General features: G+C 36.4%; 1 protein-coding gene across 24 annotated transcripts in view; it reads right to left on the bottom strand.

Moving 5' to 3' along the window:
• The window catches only part of EDIL3 (EGF like and discoidin domains 3), a 1,139,470-nt gene that overhangs the window by 161,945 nt on the left and 956,872 nt on the right, over positions 1 to 20,653 (bottom strand). For all 24 annotated transcript variants that reach the window (XR_014057550.1, XR_014057552.1, XR_014057551.1 and 21 more), the window contains 3 exons: positions 16,591 to 16,746; positions 14,769 to 14,913; positions 6,049 to 6,233 (listed from right to left, as the gene is read on the bottom strand). Coding sequence is in view for 18 of the 24 variants with exons in the window: in XM_081503905.1 (XP_081360031.1) it covers positions 6,049 to 6,233; positions 14,769 to 14,913; positions 16,591 to 16,746 (486 nt within the window). In the remaining 6 variants the exon portion in view is untranslated. The remainder of the gene's footprint in view (positions 1 to 6,048; positions 6,234 to 14,768; positions 14,914 to 16,590; positions 16,747 to 20,653) is intronic.

Genomic DNA, 20,653 nt, shown 5'->3' on the forward strand with positions numbered 1-20,653 from the left:
GAAAACCTAAATTCAATTGCTTTCTTACACATTTCCCCGAAATTAGTATTGAAATGAAGCTGTGTAGGGTTAGCTGCAATTTTGACAAAGGTCAGCATTCAAGTATGCAGTCTAACAACTCTATTAATTCTACTAATTTGGTTGAAATACTATGCAAACCACCTTAAATTAGCAAATGTCTCACGAAACAGAACAAAAGGTCATTTCTTAAGTGACATTGTGACATTTTTCTTCCTATTAGTCATTTATATTATGCTACTCTTTATGAAATCTGAAAAAATTTTTAATAGATTCAATTACAGATGGTAAGTTATCCATTTTCTATAGTCACCACCAATAAATAGGGCAATGAGTAGATACACAGAAAATTTGTGATGTCTTATTCAAAAGAAGTTTTTAACCAATGCAAGTTAATTCATAGTATTCTTTGTTTAGATGCATCTACTACAGCAAAATATTTCTTCACAATTTATAAGATTATCATCAATAACACACCTACTCCTGATAGTTTGTCACTAAACATCTTAACCTCATGCTGAATTTTAATCACTTTGTATAATCTGAGCATAAACAAAAGGGAATTTACTCAATCTTTTGAAAACACCCCGAAAATGAACTTTAAAAGCATGTAGCCATTCTAAAAAGGGCATGATTTCAGTACAGAACATTGCTAAATGACCTAATGTTCTTTTTAAGTTAGTAATAATATTACTACTACTCTCAGGTAAAGAATCTGAAAAACAGCTGATGCTGCCTAGGTAAAAATACTTACAATTTTTGCTTGCCAATGCAAATGTATATAATTTACCAACGTTGCTCAGTCTGTAACTGAACTAATGATCTTTACATTTCATAGTTTTATTGGAAATTTCCTTTTGGAAGAAGCAAAAATAAGTATGCATATCTTTTTGCTTGGTTATAATTGGTGTCAGATGATGTTCTCCTGTGTTTTCAAAAGCCACCAGAAAGAGAAAGAAGGGAACTGGTTGCTGAGTACTCAGTATGTGCTTCCTCTTTTCTGTTATTTGTCTTATTTAATCCATGTTAAAACCCAACAATTTTTCTGGGCTTTTGCTTAGAAAATAACACAGGAGATAATAGCTTGATTCTAAAAGATCTCTGTAAATTCAATTTGCTTAAAATGTCACTTTATCTTATGGGCTTCCCTGGTGGCTCAGATGGTAAAGAATCTGCCTGGAACACAGGAGACTCTGGGTTAGAAAGATCCCCTGGAGAAGGGAATGGCTACCCACTCTAGTATTCTTGCCTGGAGAATTCCACGGACTGAGGGGCCTGGTTTGATTCTAAAAGATCTCTGTAAATTCAATTTGTTTAAAATGTCACTTTATCTGAAAACAGGGTTTAAAATCTAGTGTAACCATGTGTTAAGAATGTTCAACTCCGAATCAGGAATGATTGCATTATGACCTTTCAACTTAGGTGTAGTAAGACTTTTTAAAGGCAGGACTTACAACTTAACCTCTGTAGGTTTCTGGAAAACACATTGATAGAATTTTCTGCTTAAAGCTTAAGAGACCATAAAACATATCAAAAGATGGGATAATAGTTTTTCAGAGGTCTGAGAAATGCCTCTCACTTAGGACTGCCTGTGGACTTAACACATTTTGCCATGTTCATACAGAAATATTATAATGATTACAAGATTAACAGTAGCTCAAGGAAGCAAATCAATTAGGTAAGATCACTCCAAATAAATTCCAGAAGAACATTTGGTTGAGGAATTTCTGAGATTCTGACTTTAGAGAAGAGACTAGACGCAACATCAGAGTAATAATAAATATTAAAGTGATATTTGAATACATAAGAATTCCCTAAAAGAATGCATGCATGCTAAGTCACTTCAGTCGTGTCTGACTCTGTGTGACCCTATGGACAGCAGCCCACCAAAAGAATGCATAAGTATTCCTTAAAATATATCACAATTGTCATAAAGGGTTTTTGAGGATTCATTTTCAATTGTATTTCCAGATAATACATGATTAAGTTTTGGGAAAAACTATAAAACTTAAATAAAACTCTCATTATTAAAGCATTACATGTATAGTTGGCATATAAAATAATTTAAAAAAACAATTAGCAGGAGATCAATAATGAAGGAAGAGAATTTAAATTACCACCACAGTTTCTCTTCTGAAGAGCTATTTCTCAAAAGCGATGTATCTTAGTTAAGATTACAGCTAAATTGTATAAATTCAGAAGCCCTAAATAAGGATAAAAATTGACTGTACACCAAAAATTTAAAAAATATCACCCTATACATTACCTATGAAAATATTAATCTTATTTTCAACAAAAATACAAGTATAACAATGTACAGTTGAATAAATTCACTCTCTTGAGGGGAAGCACTAAAAATAGTCAGTTCTGGAGCATTTTCTTGCATGATGTCAAAAAAGAAAAAAAATAAGTAAAGATGTCAATTTCCCTTGCCTTGGAGATTCTGAATATGTTTTGACACAACAAAAGAATAGACATACTGGAAGAACTGGTCCTTGAATTGACAGAAAATCTGTCACCAACAGAATGAATCAATTTCAGCATGCAAGTGACTTTAAGAAGACAGATGAAAAGTCATCTTAAAAAAAGTGATGGATGAAGGTTTGCAATGAACATTACACCCTGATTCATGTACGTAAAAATACTTGTTTTTTCTTTCTAAAGAAATTTTCCATTGGCAATACCATTATGTGGGTATTTCTAGAGTCTACCAGCCTTTCTGAATTACTTATGGGGTGTAAAATATTTTATTTTATTTCACATGGCATTATGATTCACAAACATCAGCCATACCCAGTTAATCTGAGATATGACCGGTATGTTTTCAATTTTAAAAGTAAAGAACAAGTTTAACTTCACCAATCAAGCCTAACAAATGAAACGGAAATTCTCCATGGTTTCTTTTAATTAAGAACTTGAAAAGTTCACGAAGGCTATCTAGTTCCTTTATTAAAAAGGTTAGACTCTTAATATGAACTTTTAGATTTATTTTTCAAATATTACTCAAAATTTTGAGGATATTAGCAGTTGGTCTCAAACTGGGGATCAGATTATATGTATTTTAAGTACAAATCAATAACTTAAATAATACTTTGATGGATTAATTCATTCTTTCATTCAACAGTACTTACCGTGAGAATGTAAACTGATACAGTCACAGTGGAAAACAATACAGAGATTCCTTAAGAAACTAAACACAGAGTTATAATATGATCCTGTGATCCTACTCCTGGGCATCTATCTGGAGAAAACTATAATTCAAAAAGCTACATGCACCCCAATGTTCACTGCAGCACTACTAACATTTACAATAGCCAAGACATTGAAACACCTAAATATCCAGCTACAGATGAATGGATAAAGAGGATGTTGCATATATATATATACAATGGAAAATATTCAGCCATAAAAAATAATGAAGTGATGCCATTTGCAGCAACATGGATGGACCTCGAGATTATCATACAAGTGAGGTAAGCCAGGCAGAGAAGGGCAAATATCATATGCTATCACTTACATAGACCCACAGACATAGAAAACAAACCTATGGTTACCAAAAGGGAAAGCGGATGGGGAAAGGATATTTTAGGAGGTTGAAATTAATATATACACACTGTTACATATAAAAAAGATGACCCACGAGGACCTACTGTATGGCACAGGGAACTATACTCAATATTTTGTAATAACCTATAAGGGAAAAGCATCTAAAAATGAATATATATATATATCTTACATATACATATATACATATATATGTAAGATTGAATCACTGTGCTGTACACATGAAACCATCACAATATTACAAATCAATCATACTTTAACAAGCCAAAAACAGTATTTACTAAGTGCCTACCACGTGTCAAGTGTTGTGATAGGTTAGTCAGTTAGGTCCTGGACAACAGGTTGAGCAAGTAGAAAAAAGACAAATGTAGTTCCATCTGCCCTGAGCAAGTAACGCAGCACGAAAACACAATTTCCAGTGGACTGTGATTATGGACCGTGAGAGAATTACAGAAGACACAGTATATCCAGGAGACAATTTAAGCCAGATGTGGCATGGGATGGAGCTGGCAGCAAAGCCTTCCCAGAGAAAAGTACATCGAAACTACAGTTGAAGTATTTAACCAACAGAAGGCTGAGATACTGTGGGCAGAGATGCTCTTTCCATTCTTTTTCTCCGGGAAGAGGATATTTATCAAGGATGGGGAAGAGAGAGACAGTGTTGTTTAGTTTGAGAAACTGAAGCAAATTTAGAAGGGTGGTGAGAGATCAGTTGAGGCCAAATCACAAACAGATTTTCAGGCTATCTTAAGGAAGCTGCCCTTTATTCTGTGGTTAATAGGGAACAACTGAAGGGTTTAAAAAAGGAGTAAAAGAATCACACCTACACTTCAGAAAAAATTCACACAGACTGCAATCTTGGAAATAGGTTTTTAGAGAGTAAGGCCAGAAGCCAGAAGGCTGCTTAGGAGGCTTTTGCAAAAACCCGGGTGAAAGAGGGCAGTAGCCTAGATCTTGGAAGTGGCAGTGGGGATGGTGAGAAGTAATAGAATATTAAAGCTGTTGAATCCATTCCAGTAGTTGAAATAACCAGTTCTTGCTAAATTAGTTAAGGTGAGTGTATGGAATTGGTGAGAGTGAGGTTGTTAGGAAGATAACAACCTGGAACGGTGGCCTGGATCGGGACAGTGGGAAGTATCAGCTAAAAGGATGAAGATAAACAAACTGCGGTGTCATCTAAACCAAATAAAAACAATGGTTTATGAAACAGGTGATGTCTTAGGAATACAAATTGTGTTGTTTGCTTCTGTACCATCACTATTTATCAAGCTATGCGATGCCTCACAGGTGCATCACAAACATTTATCAAGTGAATTATTTCATTTAGTAGTACTGCTATTTATACACAAGGACATAAGACTGGGCTGTGGAATGATAAATATTTACTGTTTTATATATGTATATAAAACCTACCTTCAAAAAGCTCAAAGAATAGTAAAAGGAGAAAGACGTACATAATTATGTAGAGTATATGGTAATGCGAGACCTTAATAAAGCTTCAGATCGATAAAGATCCAGACAGAATGTCATGGGACAGTAAAGAAAAAAAATAAGAACAGTGAAAAAGTAAGAATAGGGAAAAGTAAGGTCAAGAAAGAAAAGACTATTAGAAATTTCAGGTGACTTGGTAAGAACAATTTCGTATGTGCAAATTTGGTTTGATGAGGGGTGAGATTTGCTATTGTAATTGTTTCTGTGATTTCCAGAAATACAATAAATTTGTATGTCAAATACCAGTTTGAAGCTCATAAATGCAGCATAAAAATCAGTAAGAGGAGAACTCATCTCTCAAATAAAGTGAGCTCAGGATGGAATTAAGCTGTCTTACTTTTCTTGGCCACAGAAGACATTAACAAATTTGTGCCTACTTAAAAGTACTCCACAAATAAGTGCATTTCAAGAAGGTTTTTTTAAAAAGCACTGACTGTAACCTTACCTCATTTGCAAACGGTAAACACACTCGGCAATGTCTATGCTCTCCTTCTCTAAGCAAGCACTCTCATGAGAAGGTAATCAAATCACTCCATTGCTTAGCAACCACAGGTAAAGGGCTAATAAGCCATGAGTCATGATTCTATGGGAACAATCTGTGGGTCAGTGGCATGATTTCAAGGTGGTTTGGATTTCTGCTGTGATGCTTTCAAACCAATATTGACACAGCATTAGAAGAGATGAGAGTTAAAATGCAAATGATCACATAATCAATTGAATTGACCCGTACATAGTGTGATTTGATTCACTCTGCTGCCTCAATCTGACAGTAGCATCTATAAATCAACATCAGAGTAAAAACAATACATGAAAATGGATTCATAAGGAATTTTTGTTTTACCCATTTAGTTAAGCCAAACAGGAAGGCGCATTTAAATTAGCATGAAGGTAATGACTCCGACAGTCACCTAACCAACAGGAAATCTTATAAGGAAGAATGACAGTGGGTTGTGAGACATTTTTAGAAAATATTACCTGTAGCCACTGTGATTGGTCATTGTGGCCGGAGGTCCAGGCATTCACTTTGCCCTGCTTGTCCAGCCGGGCTTTCCTTGGTTCCCAAGTGAACATGTCCATATTGAGAGTTCTGAAGATGCTAGAGGCAGTGATCTGATAGTCTTGTATATGTCCTGATTTCATCCCCAGAGGCTCAGAACAGCCTGGAAGAAAATGAGAAGGGTGCCATGAGAAAAATAATTTATCACCCTGAAAGTCTGCAGCATTCATTTTAGATAGGCAAGAGAAGATTAAGCATAATGCTATTCATTCCCCCAAAGAGAGAGCATCTAAATTAAAAAAAAAGACTATAATCAGAAATAAATCTGAAACAAAATCGAAAAACAAGATAGCCAGTTCAAACTACTCTGGCTGAATATATTTTGGAAAAATTGAAAACAAGACAGACAATTCAAACTACTTTTCCCTGATATATGATTTTGCAAAATGAAAACAATGTTGAAATGCTCTCTCCTATCTCATTACTGATAGCCTCATGACGGGTCCCCGGTTTTCAACAGTTTCATTTTGTCCTTAAAACTGGAACATTTTCTCATAAAATATGTTTGGTTTTCTTTTATTTGTTTCTATAACACTGCAAATGAAAATTCTCCCAGTACAATGTCATTTTCACAAACTGCTCCAATGGTATATTCTAAATTGGACAGTATTTTGTTTTCTAAGAAACCTGTTAATCATTATCAGTGACTCTTATAGTACCAATATGGCTTCTTTTGGAAGGTAACAAGCTATTATTTATTCAGTGTTTACCATGTGCCCTGCATTGTGCTAGTATAGAGTTTAAACTAATAGATAACAGAAGAAATGAGCTAAATCTAGCAAAAACCATGACTGGACAGCCTTTTCATAAATTTTTGTGTTTCAATCATACTCAATAGCTTTTAGTAGTGGATATTTTTTGAAGATTCTCCAATCTGCCACATATATTTTCAGGTGTGACATGGTGTGAAGTTTGGGTTTGTTTGTCTTTGAAAAATCTAGTCCATGTGTGTGTACATATACACAGGATTTTGTAATTTTGAATTGCAATGGTGACAAAATTACATTCATGAAGCTTGTAAAAAGCAGTGTGATTCTATGGTTACATTAGACAGCGTTTGAGTCTTCATCTGTAAAATTTTACATTTTGACCAAAGAACGCACAAGGTAGTGTGATCATCAAGAAAACCAAGATAAAATAGACTTCTCTGATCAGTGCCATCTCGTCACACTCTACTGGCGCTCGACTTACTGGATGTGTAGCCTTGTACCTATTACTAAACCTGTTGGTGCCTCAGTCTTATCATCTGTAAAATGGTGATAATAATTTCAGTTCAGTAACTCAGTCATGTCCAACTCTTTGCGACCCCATGGACTGTAGCACACCAGGCCTCCCTGTCCATCACCAAATCCTGGAGCTTGCTCAAACTCACACTGAGTCGGTGATGCCATCCAACCATCTCATCCTCTGTCGTCCCCTTCTCCTCCTGCCTTCAATTGTTCCCAGCATCAGGGTCTTTTCCAATGAGTCAGCCCTTTGCATCAGGTGGCCAAAGTATTGGAGCTTCAGTTTCAGCATCAGTCCTTCCAATGAATATTCAAGATTGATTTCCTTTAGGATTCACTGGTTGGATCTCCTTGTAGTCCAAGGGAATCTCAAGAGTCTTCTCCAACAACACAGGTCAAAAGCATCAATTCTTTGGCACTCAGCTTTGTTTATGGTCAAACTCTCACATCCATACATGACTACTGGAAAAACCATAGCCTTGACTAGACAGACCTTTGTCAGCAAAGTAATGTCTCTGCTTTTTAATGTGCTATCTAGGTTGGTCACAGCTTTTCTTCCAAGGAGCACGCGTCTTTTAATTTCATGGCTGCAATCAATATCTGCAGTGAGTTTGGAGCCCAAGAAAATAGTCTGTCACTGTTACCATTGTTTCTCCATCTATTTGCCATGAAGTCATGGGACCGGATGCCATGATCTTAGATTTCTGAATGTTGAGTTTTAACCCAACTTTTTCACTCTCCTCTTTCACTTTCATCAAGAGGCTCTTTAGTTCCTCTTCACTTTCTGCCATAAGGGTTGTACATCTGCATATCTGATGTGGTTGATATTTCTTCCGGCAATCTTGATTCTAGTTTGTGCTTCATCCAGCCCGGCATTTTGCATAATGTACTCTGCATATAAGTTAAATAAGCAGGGTGACAATATACAGCCTTGACGTACTCCTTTCCCCAATTGGAACCAGTCCTTTGCTTCATGTCTGGTTCTAACTGTTGTTTCTTGACCTGCATACAGGTTTCTCAGGAGGCAGGTAAGGTGGTCTGGTATTCTTATCTCTTTAAGAATTTTCCACAGTTTGTTGTGATCAACACAGTCCAATGCTTTAGCGTAGTCAATGAAGCAAAAGTAGATGTTTTTTCTGGAATTTTCTTGCTTTTTCTATGATCCAGTGGATATTGGTAATTTGATCTCTGGTTCCTCTGCCTTTTCTAAATCCAGCATGAACATCTGGAAGTTCTAAGTTTATGTACTATTGAAGCCTAGCTTGGAAAAGTTTGAGCATTACTTTGCTAATGTGTGAGATGAGTGAAACTGTGTGGTAGTTTGCATATTCTTTGGCAATCCCTTTCTTTGGAATTGGAATGAAAGCAGACCTTTTCCAGTCCTCTGGCCACTGCTGAATTTTCCATATTTGCTGGCATATTGAGTGCAGCACTTTCACGGCATCATCTTGTAGGATTTGAAATAGCTCAGCTCGAATTTTATCACCTCCACAAGCTTTGTTTGTAGTGATGCTTCCTAAGGCCCACTTGACTTCGTACTACAGGATGTCTGGTTCTAGGTGAGTGATCACACCAATGTGGTTATCTCGGTCATTAGGATATTTTTGTATCGTTCTGTGTATTCCTGCTGCCTCTTCTTCATATCTTCTGCTTCAGTTAGGTCCATACCATTTCTGTCATTTTCTGTTCCCATTTTGCATGAAATGTTCCCTTGGTATCTCTAATTTTCCTGAAAAGATCTCTAGTCTTTCCCATTCTATTGCTTTCCTCTATTTCTTTGCTTTGATCACGTAAGAAGGCTTTCTTATCTCTCCTTGCTTTTCTTTGGAACTCTGCATTCAGATGTATATATTTTTCTTTATTTCTTTTACCTTTGGCTTCTCTACTTTTCTCAGCAATTTATAAGGCCTTAGACAACCATTTTGCCTTTTTGCATTTCTTTTGTGGGGTGAAGGTTTTGATCAGTGCGTCCTGTACAATCTTACGAACCTCTGTTCATAGTTCTTCAGTCATTCTATCTATCAGATCAGATCACTTGAATCTATTTGTCACTTCAACTGTGTAACCATAAGGGATTTGATTTAAGTCATACCTGAATGGTTTAGTGTTTTCCCTACTTTCTTCAATTTAAATCTGAATTTTGCAATAAGAAGTTCATGATCCGAGCTACAGTCAGCTCACAGTCTTGTTTTTGCTGACAGTATAGAGCTTCTCCATCTTCGGCTACAAAGAATATTATCAATCTGATTTTGTTATTGACCATCTGGTGATGTCCAAGTGCAGGGTGGAAGAGGGTGGAAGAGGGTGTTTGCTTTGCCCAGTGTGTTCTCTTGGCAAAACTCTGTTACCTTTGCCTTGTTCATTTTGTACTCTAAGGCCAAACTTGCCTGTTACTCCAGTTATCTCTTGACTTCCTACTTTTGCATTCCTGTCCCCTATGGTGAAAAGGCCATCTTTTTTTTGTTGGTAGTTTAGAAGGTCTTTTAGGTTGCCATCGAACAGTTTAGCTTCTTTGGCATTAGTATTTGGGGCCTGAAAAGTGAAAGCCACTCAGTTCAGTTCAGTTCAGTCGCTCAGTTGTGTCCGACTCTTTGTGATCCCATGAATGCAGCACGCCAGGCCTCCCTGTCCATCACCAACTCCCAGAGTTTACCCAAACTCATGTCCATCGAGTTGGTGATGCCATCCAACCATCTCATCCTCTGTCATCCCCTTCTCCTCCTGCCCTCAATCTTTCCCAGAAAGCCACTCAGTCGTGTCCAATTCTTCGCAACCCTATGGACTATATAGCCCACGGAATTCTCCAGGCCTGAATACTGGAGTGGGTAGCCTTTCCCTTCTCCAGGGAATCTTCCCTACCCAGGGATCGAGCCCAGGTCTCCCGCATTGCAGGCAGATTCTTTACCAGCTGAGCCACAGGGAAGCCCAAGAATACTGGAGTGGGTAGACTATTCCTTCTCCAGGAATTGAACTGGGGTCTCCTGCACTGCAGGCTGATTCTTTACCAACTGAGTTATCAGGGAAGATTTGGGGCATAGACTTGGATTACTGTGATATTGAATGACTTTCCTTGGAATACAAGAGAGATTATTCTTCCATTTTTGAGATTGTACCCAAGTCCTGCATTTGGAGTTTTTGTTGACTAAGATGGCTACTCCATTTCTTCTAAGGGATTCTTGCCCACAGTTGTAGATGTAATGGTCATCTGAATTAAACTCGCCTGTTTTGGTCCATTTTAGTTCACTGAATTCTAAAATGTTGATGTTCACTCTTGACATCTCCTGTTTGACCACTTCCAATTTACCTTGATTCATTGATCTAACATTCCAGGTTCCTACGCAGTATTGTTCTTTACAGCATCGGACTTTCCATTACCAGTCACATCTACAACTGGGCGTCGTTTTTGCTTTGGCTCAGCCCCTTCATTCTTTCTGGAGTTATTTCTCCACTCTTTTCCAGTATCATATTGGGCACCTACTGATCTGGGTAGTTCATCTTTCAGTGTTGTATCTTTTTGCCTTTTCATACTGTTCATGGAATTCTCAAGTCAAAAATAAGGAAGTGGTTTGCCATTCCCTTCTCCAGTGGACCATGTTTTGTCAGAACTGTCCACAATGACTCATCCATCTTGGTTGGCCCTACACGGCATGGCTCATAGTTTCATTGAGTTAGACAAAGCTGTGATCCATGTGATCAGCTTGGTTAGTTTTCTGTGATTGTGGTTTTCATCCTGTCTGTACTCTGATGGATAAGGATAACAGGCTTGTGGAAGTTTCTTGATTGGAGGTATAATACTAAAAATGACCTCAAAGAAGTATTTTAAAAAAGTAGTTAATCAACTATTTAGAAACAGTGCTGGCATGTAGCTAGCATTCAGCAAATGTTAGCAATTTTATTATTTCCATAAAATTTATTGCAACAGGTGACAATGTTAAGTCCACAAGTCAGCATATCAGTGGGTATTAAAAAATATATTATGACTGACTGCAGTTTCTAAAACTAAGTATTTTAAGTGCAATCTAAGAGAGGTGGCTTAAACTCTTCTTTGATAAAACTAATTCTTAACTACAATTATTTGCTTTCTGTTCTAGTCGATCTAAATCAGTTCTTCCTTCTTGAGCCTCTTCCATGTTTGCCTTCACTTGCACCTTTTAGGAAACTCCTATCTACGCAAAATGACAAAAACTGACATAGAGGTTCAGTCAATTGGATGTCTTAGCTCAAGTCTTGCTGCCATAGGAGACCTATCCCCCAGGTCTCATAAATAGTTCTAGATCCTAAATATAAATTCTAGAAAAGAGAAAAATTCATGACCAACTGCTAACATCCTCAAAAGTTCATGACCAATCTCAAAGATTCCAGAAAGTTCCAAAGTCGTAGTAGCATGCCGCTTGTCTTCAAGCAGTCCTAAATTAACATGCATTCTCTGTATTATGACTGATAATAATAATAATCAGCCAGTCTGATTTCTGACTCGTTCATCTATCATCACCACCAACTCTCTGTCCTCCTCCTACCTGCCACGTGAACTTTGTACAACTCTTTCCTTGGCTTTTGGAAGAGACACAAGTGAAAGGAAACATATTTGTTTTTCTCCTTTTGTGATATAACACAGTACTTGATGTATTGGATAGAAAAGGAGCACCTTTACTTTGACCACTTCTGCTCAGCCACAGAATTCACTTCATTGCCCACTTTATTGTCCAGCACTTAGCCCAGAGGAAGTGCTGAATAATTTGCTCAAAGAATGAATGAATGATTATTCCTCTACTAATTATGATCATGATCCATTTCATTCTAAGCATCTTAAGTCATATCTCTTTCAGAGAACATTGGGCAATTTTCTTTTTTAAGTGTTTAGGAAAAGATTAACTGCTATCTCCTATGCTGAGAGATATTGTAACAGTTTATTGACTCCTATAAGGCAGCCTTGGGCTTTACACTGTTGCACTGGACTGTGGGAAATAGTTTGGTACATTATGTTACTGTTAAATGCCAAGTGTTATCGCTAGCCTCTCCTGCCAATTTGCCTCATACCATGAGTCTCCCTTCTCATCCATAATATTTTATACATATAAATTAACTCTTTTACCAGCATGGACAATGTGTATCCATGTGATGGACAATAGCTGAAAGTATTAACAACACAACTGATTATTTTTACAGTTGAGGTGCCCTAGCTTTTATAAACATTCCTTAAGAGATATTATTCCCTGTATACACTTTTAAAATCAATTTGTGGGGTCAGGAGATGGGGTATGATTTCTTTCTGAAAATGTAAAAATCCATAAAGGGTCAGGTGTAACCTCTTGTCAAACTTGAAAGTAAAACATATTCATATCTTAGGGGTATAAACTGTGCCATGTCTTCATGACATGGCCTTCATGAATCAAAAGACTGAAAAATCGGGGCAGGTGATGTTCACCAACTAAAAAGCATAGAACTTGCAGCAGACTTCATCACACGAGGGCTTTCTCTTGATTGCTTTACGATGAATGAGTTCAGGATGATACTGGCCTGTGGTGATGCAGCAACACGCAAAATAAACACTGTGCAGCAATAATTCTGCCGAGATTTACAGGTAGTCAGTAAGCCTGCTCGAATTACCAAAATAGGGAAAACATCCCTATTAGGACAATTAACGGTACTAAATCTGTACCATTGATTGCTTCATAAAGGAAACCCATATATAGTATGAAAATGTGATTCTTAAAATAGATTCACTCATCTGCCCAAATGCCTCTAATTCCTTTGAATGTAAAGGGTTCATTTAAAGTTTGGTTGTTTTGAACAGTCACTTGCATTTCCTTGAAAACCATTCCCTTTCTTAACATCACAAATAAACCCAAGAAGGTAAATAGATATAAAGTGTGTATTTTAACCATTATATGCAACGTTTTGAAATGAATAAAATGCTCTGCAGGGATGTGTCCTATTTTTAACTAAATGGAATGTCTGTAAATATAAAAGTCTCTCATACTTGGAGGTTAAACTAAAAAGTGGGACACGCATGGGTATTTAGTTTTCTTAAAAACACAGTAGTTTCAACAAAATTTCAGGGCATAGTGACAAAGAGAGTTGTAAATGTTGATGAGAGAAATATAAGAACCACCACCAAAAATATAGCACAGTGAAATGCCTGGGCAGGATTTTCTGTTTAGTTCAGAATCTAGCTAGATTGAAAGTGAACAACTGAGAGACCCAATCATAAAGTCTTCATTTTTATATCTAGTCTTGAAGCTCCTTGGAGGACTAGGGTTATTTAAGTTTGAGTCCTCTGGTAGTTATCTTTGTGTTTAAAAATCACTTTTTGGGTAATAGGTAAGTTGCTAGATAATAACAATCTAGGAATTTATAGTACCAATCTTGGTTTTTAATGTATTGTCTCCTTGGAAACAATGATAAATTTACATGTTTTGGAAAACCTAAAGAAAAAAAAAGACGAAACTAAATGCTTACGGTAGATGTACAAACAAAAAGCTTACTTTTCTATGCTGTATAGTCTAAATGTAACTGCAATTTATGAGGTCAGGCAGATTCCAATTTTCACTGAAATTCTGTCATAAAACATAAATCGTAGTTGCTATTAAAATTAAAAAGACACATTTAAATTTGACAAGAGTTTCCAGTAAAAATTTATTGTATTTTCTTTGACCACTAGAAGAAATATATTGCCCCTTCTACATTAATCCTATTCTGTAGTGTGTTTTAGAACTTGTTTATCTTTCTCCCTCTCCCTCTTGCTCCTTCTCACTGAACCAAGCCCTAGACATTTTGTAGCAAAAATGAGTATCTATGAGTATTGACCTAGATAGAATATTTAAAAGCAGAGATATTACTTTGCCAACAAAGGTCCGTCTAGTCAAGGCTATGGTCTTTCCAGTAGTCATGTATGGATGTGAGGTTGGACGGTGAAGAAAGCTGAGCGCCGAAGAATTGATGCTTTTGAACTGTGGTGTTGGTGAAGACTCTTGAGAGTCCCTTGGACTGCAAGAAGATCCAACCAGTTCATCCTAAAGGAGATCAGTCCTGGGTGTTCATTGGAAGGACTGATGTTGAAGCTGAAACTCCAATACTTTGGCCACCTCATGTGAAGAGTTGACTCATTGGAAAAGACCCTGATGCTGGGAAGGATTGGGGGCAGGAGGAGAAGGGGACGACGGAGGATGAGATGGCTGGAGGGCATCACTGACTCGATGGACATGGGTTTGGGTAAGCTCCGGGAGTTGGTGATGGATAGGGAGGCCTGGCGTGCTGCGATTCATGGGGTCGCAAAGAGTCGGACACGACTGAGCGACTGAACTGAACTGAACTGATGGGTACTGACAAACTGCAAGCTAGCAACACACGACATGCAATTGTGCTTTGTTTTCCTTTAAAGAGAGTACAAAAATAGATAATATGAGACTCACCTGACAGTTCACATCCAAGAAGTTCCATTCTCAAAGTGCAATGCCTTCGACAAACTTGAGGATAGAGTCTCACATACTGAGCTTTTATGGGGGGTGTGAAAGAGTTAGCATAGGGTGTGTTGTTATCAACATTTCCATGGAATACCTATGTAAAGAAATAACAGAGTTTAAAATTATTAATTGCAGCTTTTTTTTTTTTTAAACCTATTTTCAAATACTGACCCTATATCCTACCCAACCAAATCCCTCCAAGATTGGATTAAATAATTTAGAGGTCTGGAGCATTTAGAGAGCACCTTGCCATCAGGGCTTCCCTTGCGGCTCAGCTGGTAAAGAATCTGCCTGCAGTGTGGGAGACCTGGGTTTGATCCCTGGGTTGGGAAGATCCCCTGGAGAAAGAAAAGGCTACCCATTCCGGTATTCTGGCCTAGAGAATTCCATGGAGAATTTCATTTGCAAAGAGTCGGACATGACTAAGCAAGTTTCACTTACTTTGCCATCAGAAGCAAATCTAAAACCTATAGATAGAATCCTTATTAAAGCTGTAAACCACTGTAACCTATGGCTTAATCTATACCCTACTATGTTGGGCTTATCAATTTAAGTCCAGTCCTTTAGAACGGAATGCTTCTAAAGGGAAATGCCTCCTCAACTTAGTCAGGGATCTATCTGTTCATTTTGCTACTTAGTAATTATATATGTTGTTTTAGGAACCAGCCTTCAGTGTTGTTTCAGGACCACTTAGTTTCTCTAAGCTGTGATCAAATTTATGATATTTTAGGGTCTGAGTCCTCAAGTCCCAGATCTTTGGATAAGAGACTCATATTTCTTTATATATATCTCCAGCGAAAAACCAATTTATCTCTAAAATTTAAATGCTAAAATGTGTTATTTTTAATTCCTTTAAATCTCATTTCACTTTATCTTTTATATAACCCAGTAATCAAAAAACCTATTGACATTCATTTAAGACACAACTGAGCGACTTCACTTTCACTTCTCACTTTCATGCATTGGAGAAGGAAATGGCAACCCACTCCAGTATTCTTGCCTGGAGAATCCCAGGGATGGCGGAGCCTGGTGGGCTGCCGTCTATGGGGTCGCACAGAGTCAGACATGACTGAAGCGACTTAGCAGTAGCAAGAAGGTAATTAAAAAAATCTTTCAAAAAATTTATTAGTCTATTTTAATGACTCAGTTTTAAATGGAATGAACTACAGTGCTGATTTTTTTAAATTATAAATTTGTGTTAAAATTAATTAAAAAATTGGAAATACATGAAAAGGTAAAGGAGATATTGAATATCCTTATGGAAGATGAACACGGATAAATATTCCTCTAAAATACCTTATTCTGCTTAATAACAAAAATTTCTTCCAATATTAAAATATTAAGTATAGAAAGATATTTATATTTTCTATAACTTGGTGTTTCTCTTTAAAAATTTTATTTTTTCTTTAAAATTAACAGTTTTGATCTGTATTTATTTAAGGAGAGGGATGATCTGTCAAAGCAATAAAATGAAATTTAAAGCTGCCTATTGTTAAAATAAAACTTAACTGTCATGTACAGGACTATGCTAACCTTGTGATAAAGTGTTTATAGGCCCACCAATTAAAATCTGAGGAAGATTTAAATGGTCGCTACTATACATTGATAATTTGGGATAACTCCTTACCCTCTCCACACCACTGGTCCTATTTAAAAAATCATAAATTTATTTTCAACAACATAAGACTACTTCTGAATATTCAGTAGTCACTTGGTAATAGATTACTTATGACAGGTTACGTTCAAATTAAGCATGACATGGAAGTCTTACCATGTCTTCATTGGTGCCTTTCGCTTTGTACATTGTCCAAGTCTTTCCATCATTGCTATAGGCTATTTTGTAGGATTTGATATACTCTGGACTTCCAATCCTCTTGGCTCCTTGAGTAATCACACCAGTAACTCTCATTTTTCTTTGTAAATTGATCTGAGGAGACAAGGCACAATCAACTATAATTTCACTGCTTTCAGACAACAATACTTACGGTGTCACATTTGAAAATGGTACATTTTTATTTATTAGTGAAGATTTAAAAGAGTACAAAACAAGTCTATATCAAGCTTAGCTTCAAAATGCCTTTCTCTAATGGTATACTTTTAATTTTTAAAATAAAGCAATATATATGAACAAGTTTTAAAAAGGGTAATGTGTCCCCAAAATATAAGTATTGAAAGCATTTGGTGATTATGATATGTAAGTATGAGTTAGCACAGTGAAAAATGAGCATATTATCTTCTCAAAATAACCTCAATGTTGTTACCATGAAACTAATATCAAAATAACTGTTAATGTGTCTCAAGTGCTTTAGACTTCAAGAAATTTCCTTAAAATAAAACATGCAAATCCCTGAGATCTTTGAGTGTTAGAATAAGGAGACAACAATGATGACAAAAACAAATGCAAAAGTATTTTCAGTTTCTGAATCTTTACATTGTAGTTTTCTGCTGTGTGTTAAGTACACACTCGTCATGGAGAGTTTTTCACCAAATACTTTCCATTATATGGAGATGTTCTAACTGATATTTTCTCTCCATATTTTCTCCCCATTCCAAGTCATACTACAATAGTATGCTACAGCATAATTGTCACCTAAGAAGTTTTTCAACATTTTTCTCATATTTAAATAGAAATTTCCTTTTAATACAACATAATAATTAATTAAATGCTACCATGTAAGAAAAACATTTTCTACATATATAGCAAACATTAAAAATTGTCACGTTCACTTTAAAATGCCTTTATGATGTCTATAAAATCTCAAGTTCAGTAGAAAGGTAATGTTTCGATGATCTTGACAAATTGCTATAAAGCTCTCCTCTCTTAATTATTAATAATACCATAGTATAAGAAATTTAAATTGATGTAATTCAGAGACCATTTTCAGAGAAATCAGGAAATATTCACATTCATGTAAGTGGTAAGGGCTTTCTACTCTCTGATGGGACTATGAGAATTAACATATGAAATGACAGAGGTTGTGCATGAGAAACCAGCTTCTCTAGAATCATTTTTTTAATATGTACCTTCATGTCATATATTTAAAAAGTCAAAAATTGGAACTACAAAATCAATCCCTGGAGTTTGCAACCCAAACAAACACTGTAACTTATCAAAAAGTCTATACAATCTTTTATTTCCTTGTATTTATAGATTTTAAAGGGCTTCCTAGGTGGTGCTAGTGGTAAAGAACCCACCTGTCAATGTAGGAGGAGACAAAAGAGACACATGTTCTATCTTTGGGTCAGAAAGATTCTTTGGAGAAGGAAATGGCACCCCACTCCAGTATTCTTGCCTGGAGAATCCCAAGGACAGAGAAGCCTGGCGGGCTACAGTCCATGGGGTCACAAAGAGTCAGACATGACTGAAGCGACTTAGCACAGCACACAGATTTTAAACGTGTTAATACGTTAAGGGAAATCCTGAATCCTTCATGTGGTCAGTGCCCTTTCAAGCTTCTGAAATTCTGCTAACGTGGCGCAGTCCACTTTCCTCGCTATTCTGAGTTTTTCTAAACCTTATCTTCTATCTCAGGTTGTTCTTCCCCAACTAATGTTCACAAAATGATCCTCTGTCTGCTATTGTCATTCTTTTGCTCAGTCATGACTGACCCTTTGCAACCCCATGGACTGCAGCACGCCAGGCCTCCCTGTCCATCACCATCTCCCGGAGCTTGCTCAAACTCATGTCCATCGAGGCGGTGATGCCATCCAACCATCTCATCCTCTGTCATCCCCTTCTCCTCCTGCCTTCAATCTCTCCCAGCATCAAGGTCTTTGTCTTACTTGATTCTCTGTCTTACTTGTGTAAAAAGAAAATCCAGAAATTGGATGAGCTAAAGAACTGGGGTGAATGGTCCCCAGCCTCTGACAGGTGAGCATGCCCATCTTTCACTACTGTAATGCAAACCTATAAACGATATTTTTCTTATTAATTTCTGGGCCTGTGGGTCCTTTTTTCTCCAACAGGGCCAAGTGAGTTGACTCGTATATCCAATTTTGCTTTTCTCCTTTTAGTACTTAAGACATCAAAATCACTGACATGAACACATTTTATGTCCCATTTTTGTTTGGAGGTACAAATAAGAGAATATTTGCCATCAAGGTAAATTTTACTTATTACTCTTTAATCTCAATTAGTTCTCTAAAGATTGATTTGGGAATTTTAATTGCTAGATTTGGTAAAGGTAAGCTCCAAAAGAGACTATCTTAACATATTAGGTAAATGAGCACAATGCTGTGAAAGAGCCATATTCATTCACTATTTTATATACAGCATTCACCTTCTTTTTTCAAATGGAGAGTCTTCATAGTCTAAATCTTTCTAATATATATAACAAACACTGGACACTATGAATAAAGTTTCCTCCCATTTTGGAAGCCAAATTCCACTTGAAAGTGGCTGAACATTCCTTTTTCAATTATCTTTTATCTTGTTTCAATTATCTTGTTTACACCTTCTTGTAGATGGCCAAATTATCTCTGCTAGAGTTTCAGCTGATGAGCTGTTGACTAATTTTTCTGAAGCTTAAATTGGGTAACAATCAAAAAATGAAAATCTGAGTACATGTTTCTAAGTCATGGCAGAAATGATGTTTTAAAAGATTCTTATTTGCGTTAACATTTATAAGCTCTGAATATATATCTCAAGGAGCTGGAACTCCAGAGAGTAAAGCAGCACCCTCCTTGGGTGGTATCTATTTTAAGTAGTTGAAAATAAAGGTGTTAGTTGCTCAGCTGTGTCTGATTCTTTGTGACCCCCTGGACTGTACCAGGCTCCTCTGTCATAGAAATCTCCTTTCATATACTAAACACTTTAAGTAGGTATTTGTAATTAAATTCCAGTACTGTTTTCATCAAATAAAAAATAAAAACCAAAAAGTGATTCACAGAATACTGGTTCAGGGATTACTAGCAATTATTAAGTTTTAGGCTTTTGAGTTCTCCTCTATCTAGCACTATTAAGCTTGGAATAATAAGAAAATCATATATAAAAGAGCTATGATTTTACTGTCATGGTATTCAAATTTAAATACCAGGAATCTGTATTTCTGTGAGAAATAAACTAAGCCTTGGAAGAAGGTTATCACCTGATTTTAGAAATATCTCTACCACAAAACTTACTGCAAGCAATTCCCTTTCATCCTACTCCAACATTATTTAGAGATTTTTGTGATTCTTTGTAAAATAACATTGGCTAGAAGGTGATCTGATTTCTATTCTGTTTTTTTTCTGCCTGTATGAAGGTCTAAATATACTAAAGAATGGGGATTGCAACAGAAATTCCAAAATTACTCCCTGTGACCTTGATAGATGTTTGGATATGCAATAAAATTTTTCATTTATTTTTCTTGTTTCAGAGAAATTATTTTTCCACTGGGTGGTAGGTACACTGCATGTCCTTAAAAAATAAAAGTATTTACATTCTAAGGTATTTTGAGTGAACTGCTTTCCCTGTATTCATGTAAATATTAAGAAACATAATCTGGACCTAGAATGCCTAGAATCCAGGCAAAGCCCAGACAGAAGACAAAAAAGACAGACAGTGTCAGCCCTGTTTTTTTCCACTTCTCACCAATATAATCTTCAACAACTTGTCTAAGCTTTCTGAAATTTAATTTCCTCCCCAATAAAAGGAATTTTAATAGAATTCTTACGTGTGAAAATTATATGATAGAATGCATGCAGAAATTTAGTAACACCTGCCACCCAGAAAGCTCTGTAGTTGCTTTTTTGGGTTGATTTTTAGTTTTTTTGTTCTTTAAATGAAAAGGAACATTCCTTTTCCATGTTCTTCCCTTATGTGATCTGATAATCATAATAACCATATTTTAAAA

Source organism: Giraffa tippelskirchi, chromosome 6 (genome assembly GCF_054371585.1).
Source record: "Giraffa tippelskirchi isolate mGirTip1 chromosome 6, T2T-mGirTip1v1.2.pri, whole genome shotgun sequence".
Classification (NCBI taxonomy): Eukaryota; Metazoa; Chordata; class Mammalia; order Artiodactyla; family Giraffidae; genus Giraffa; species Giraffa tippelskirchi.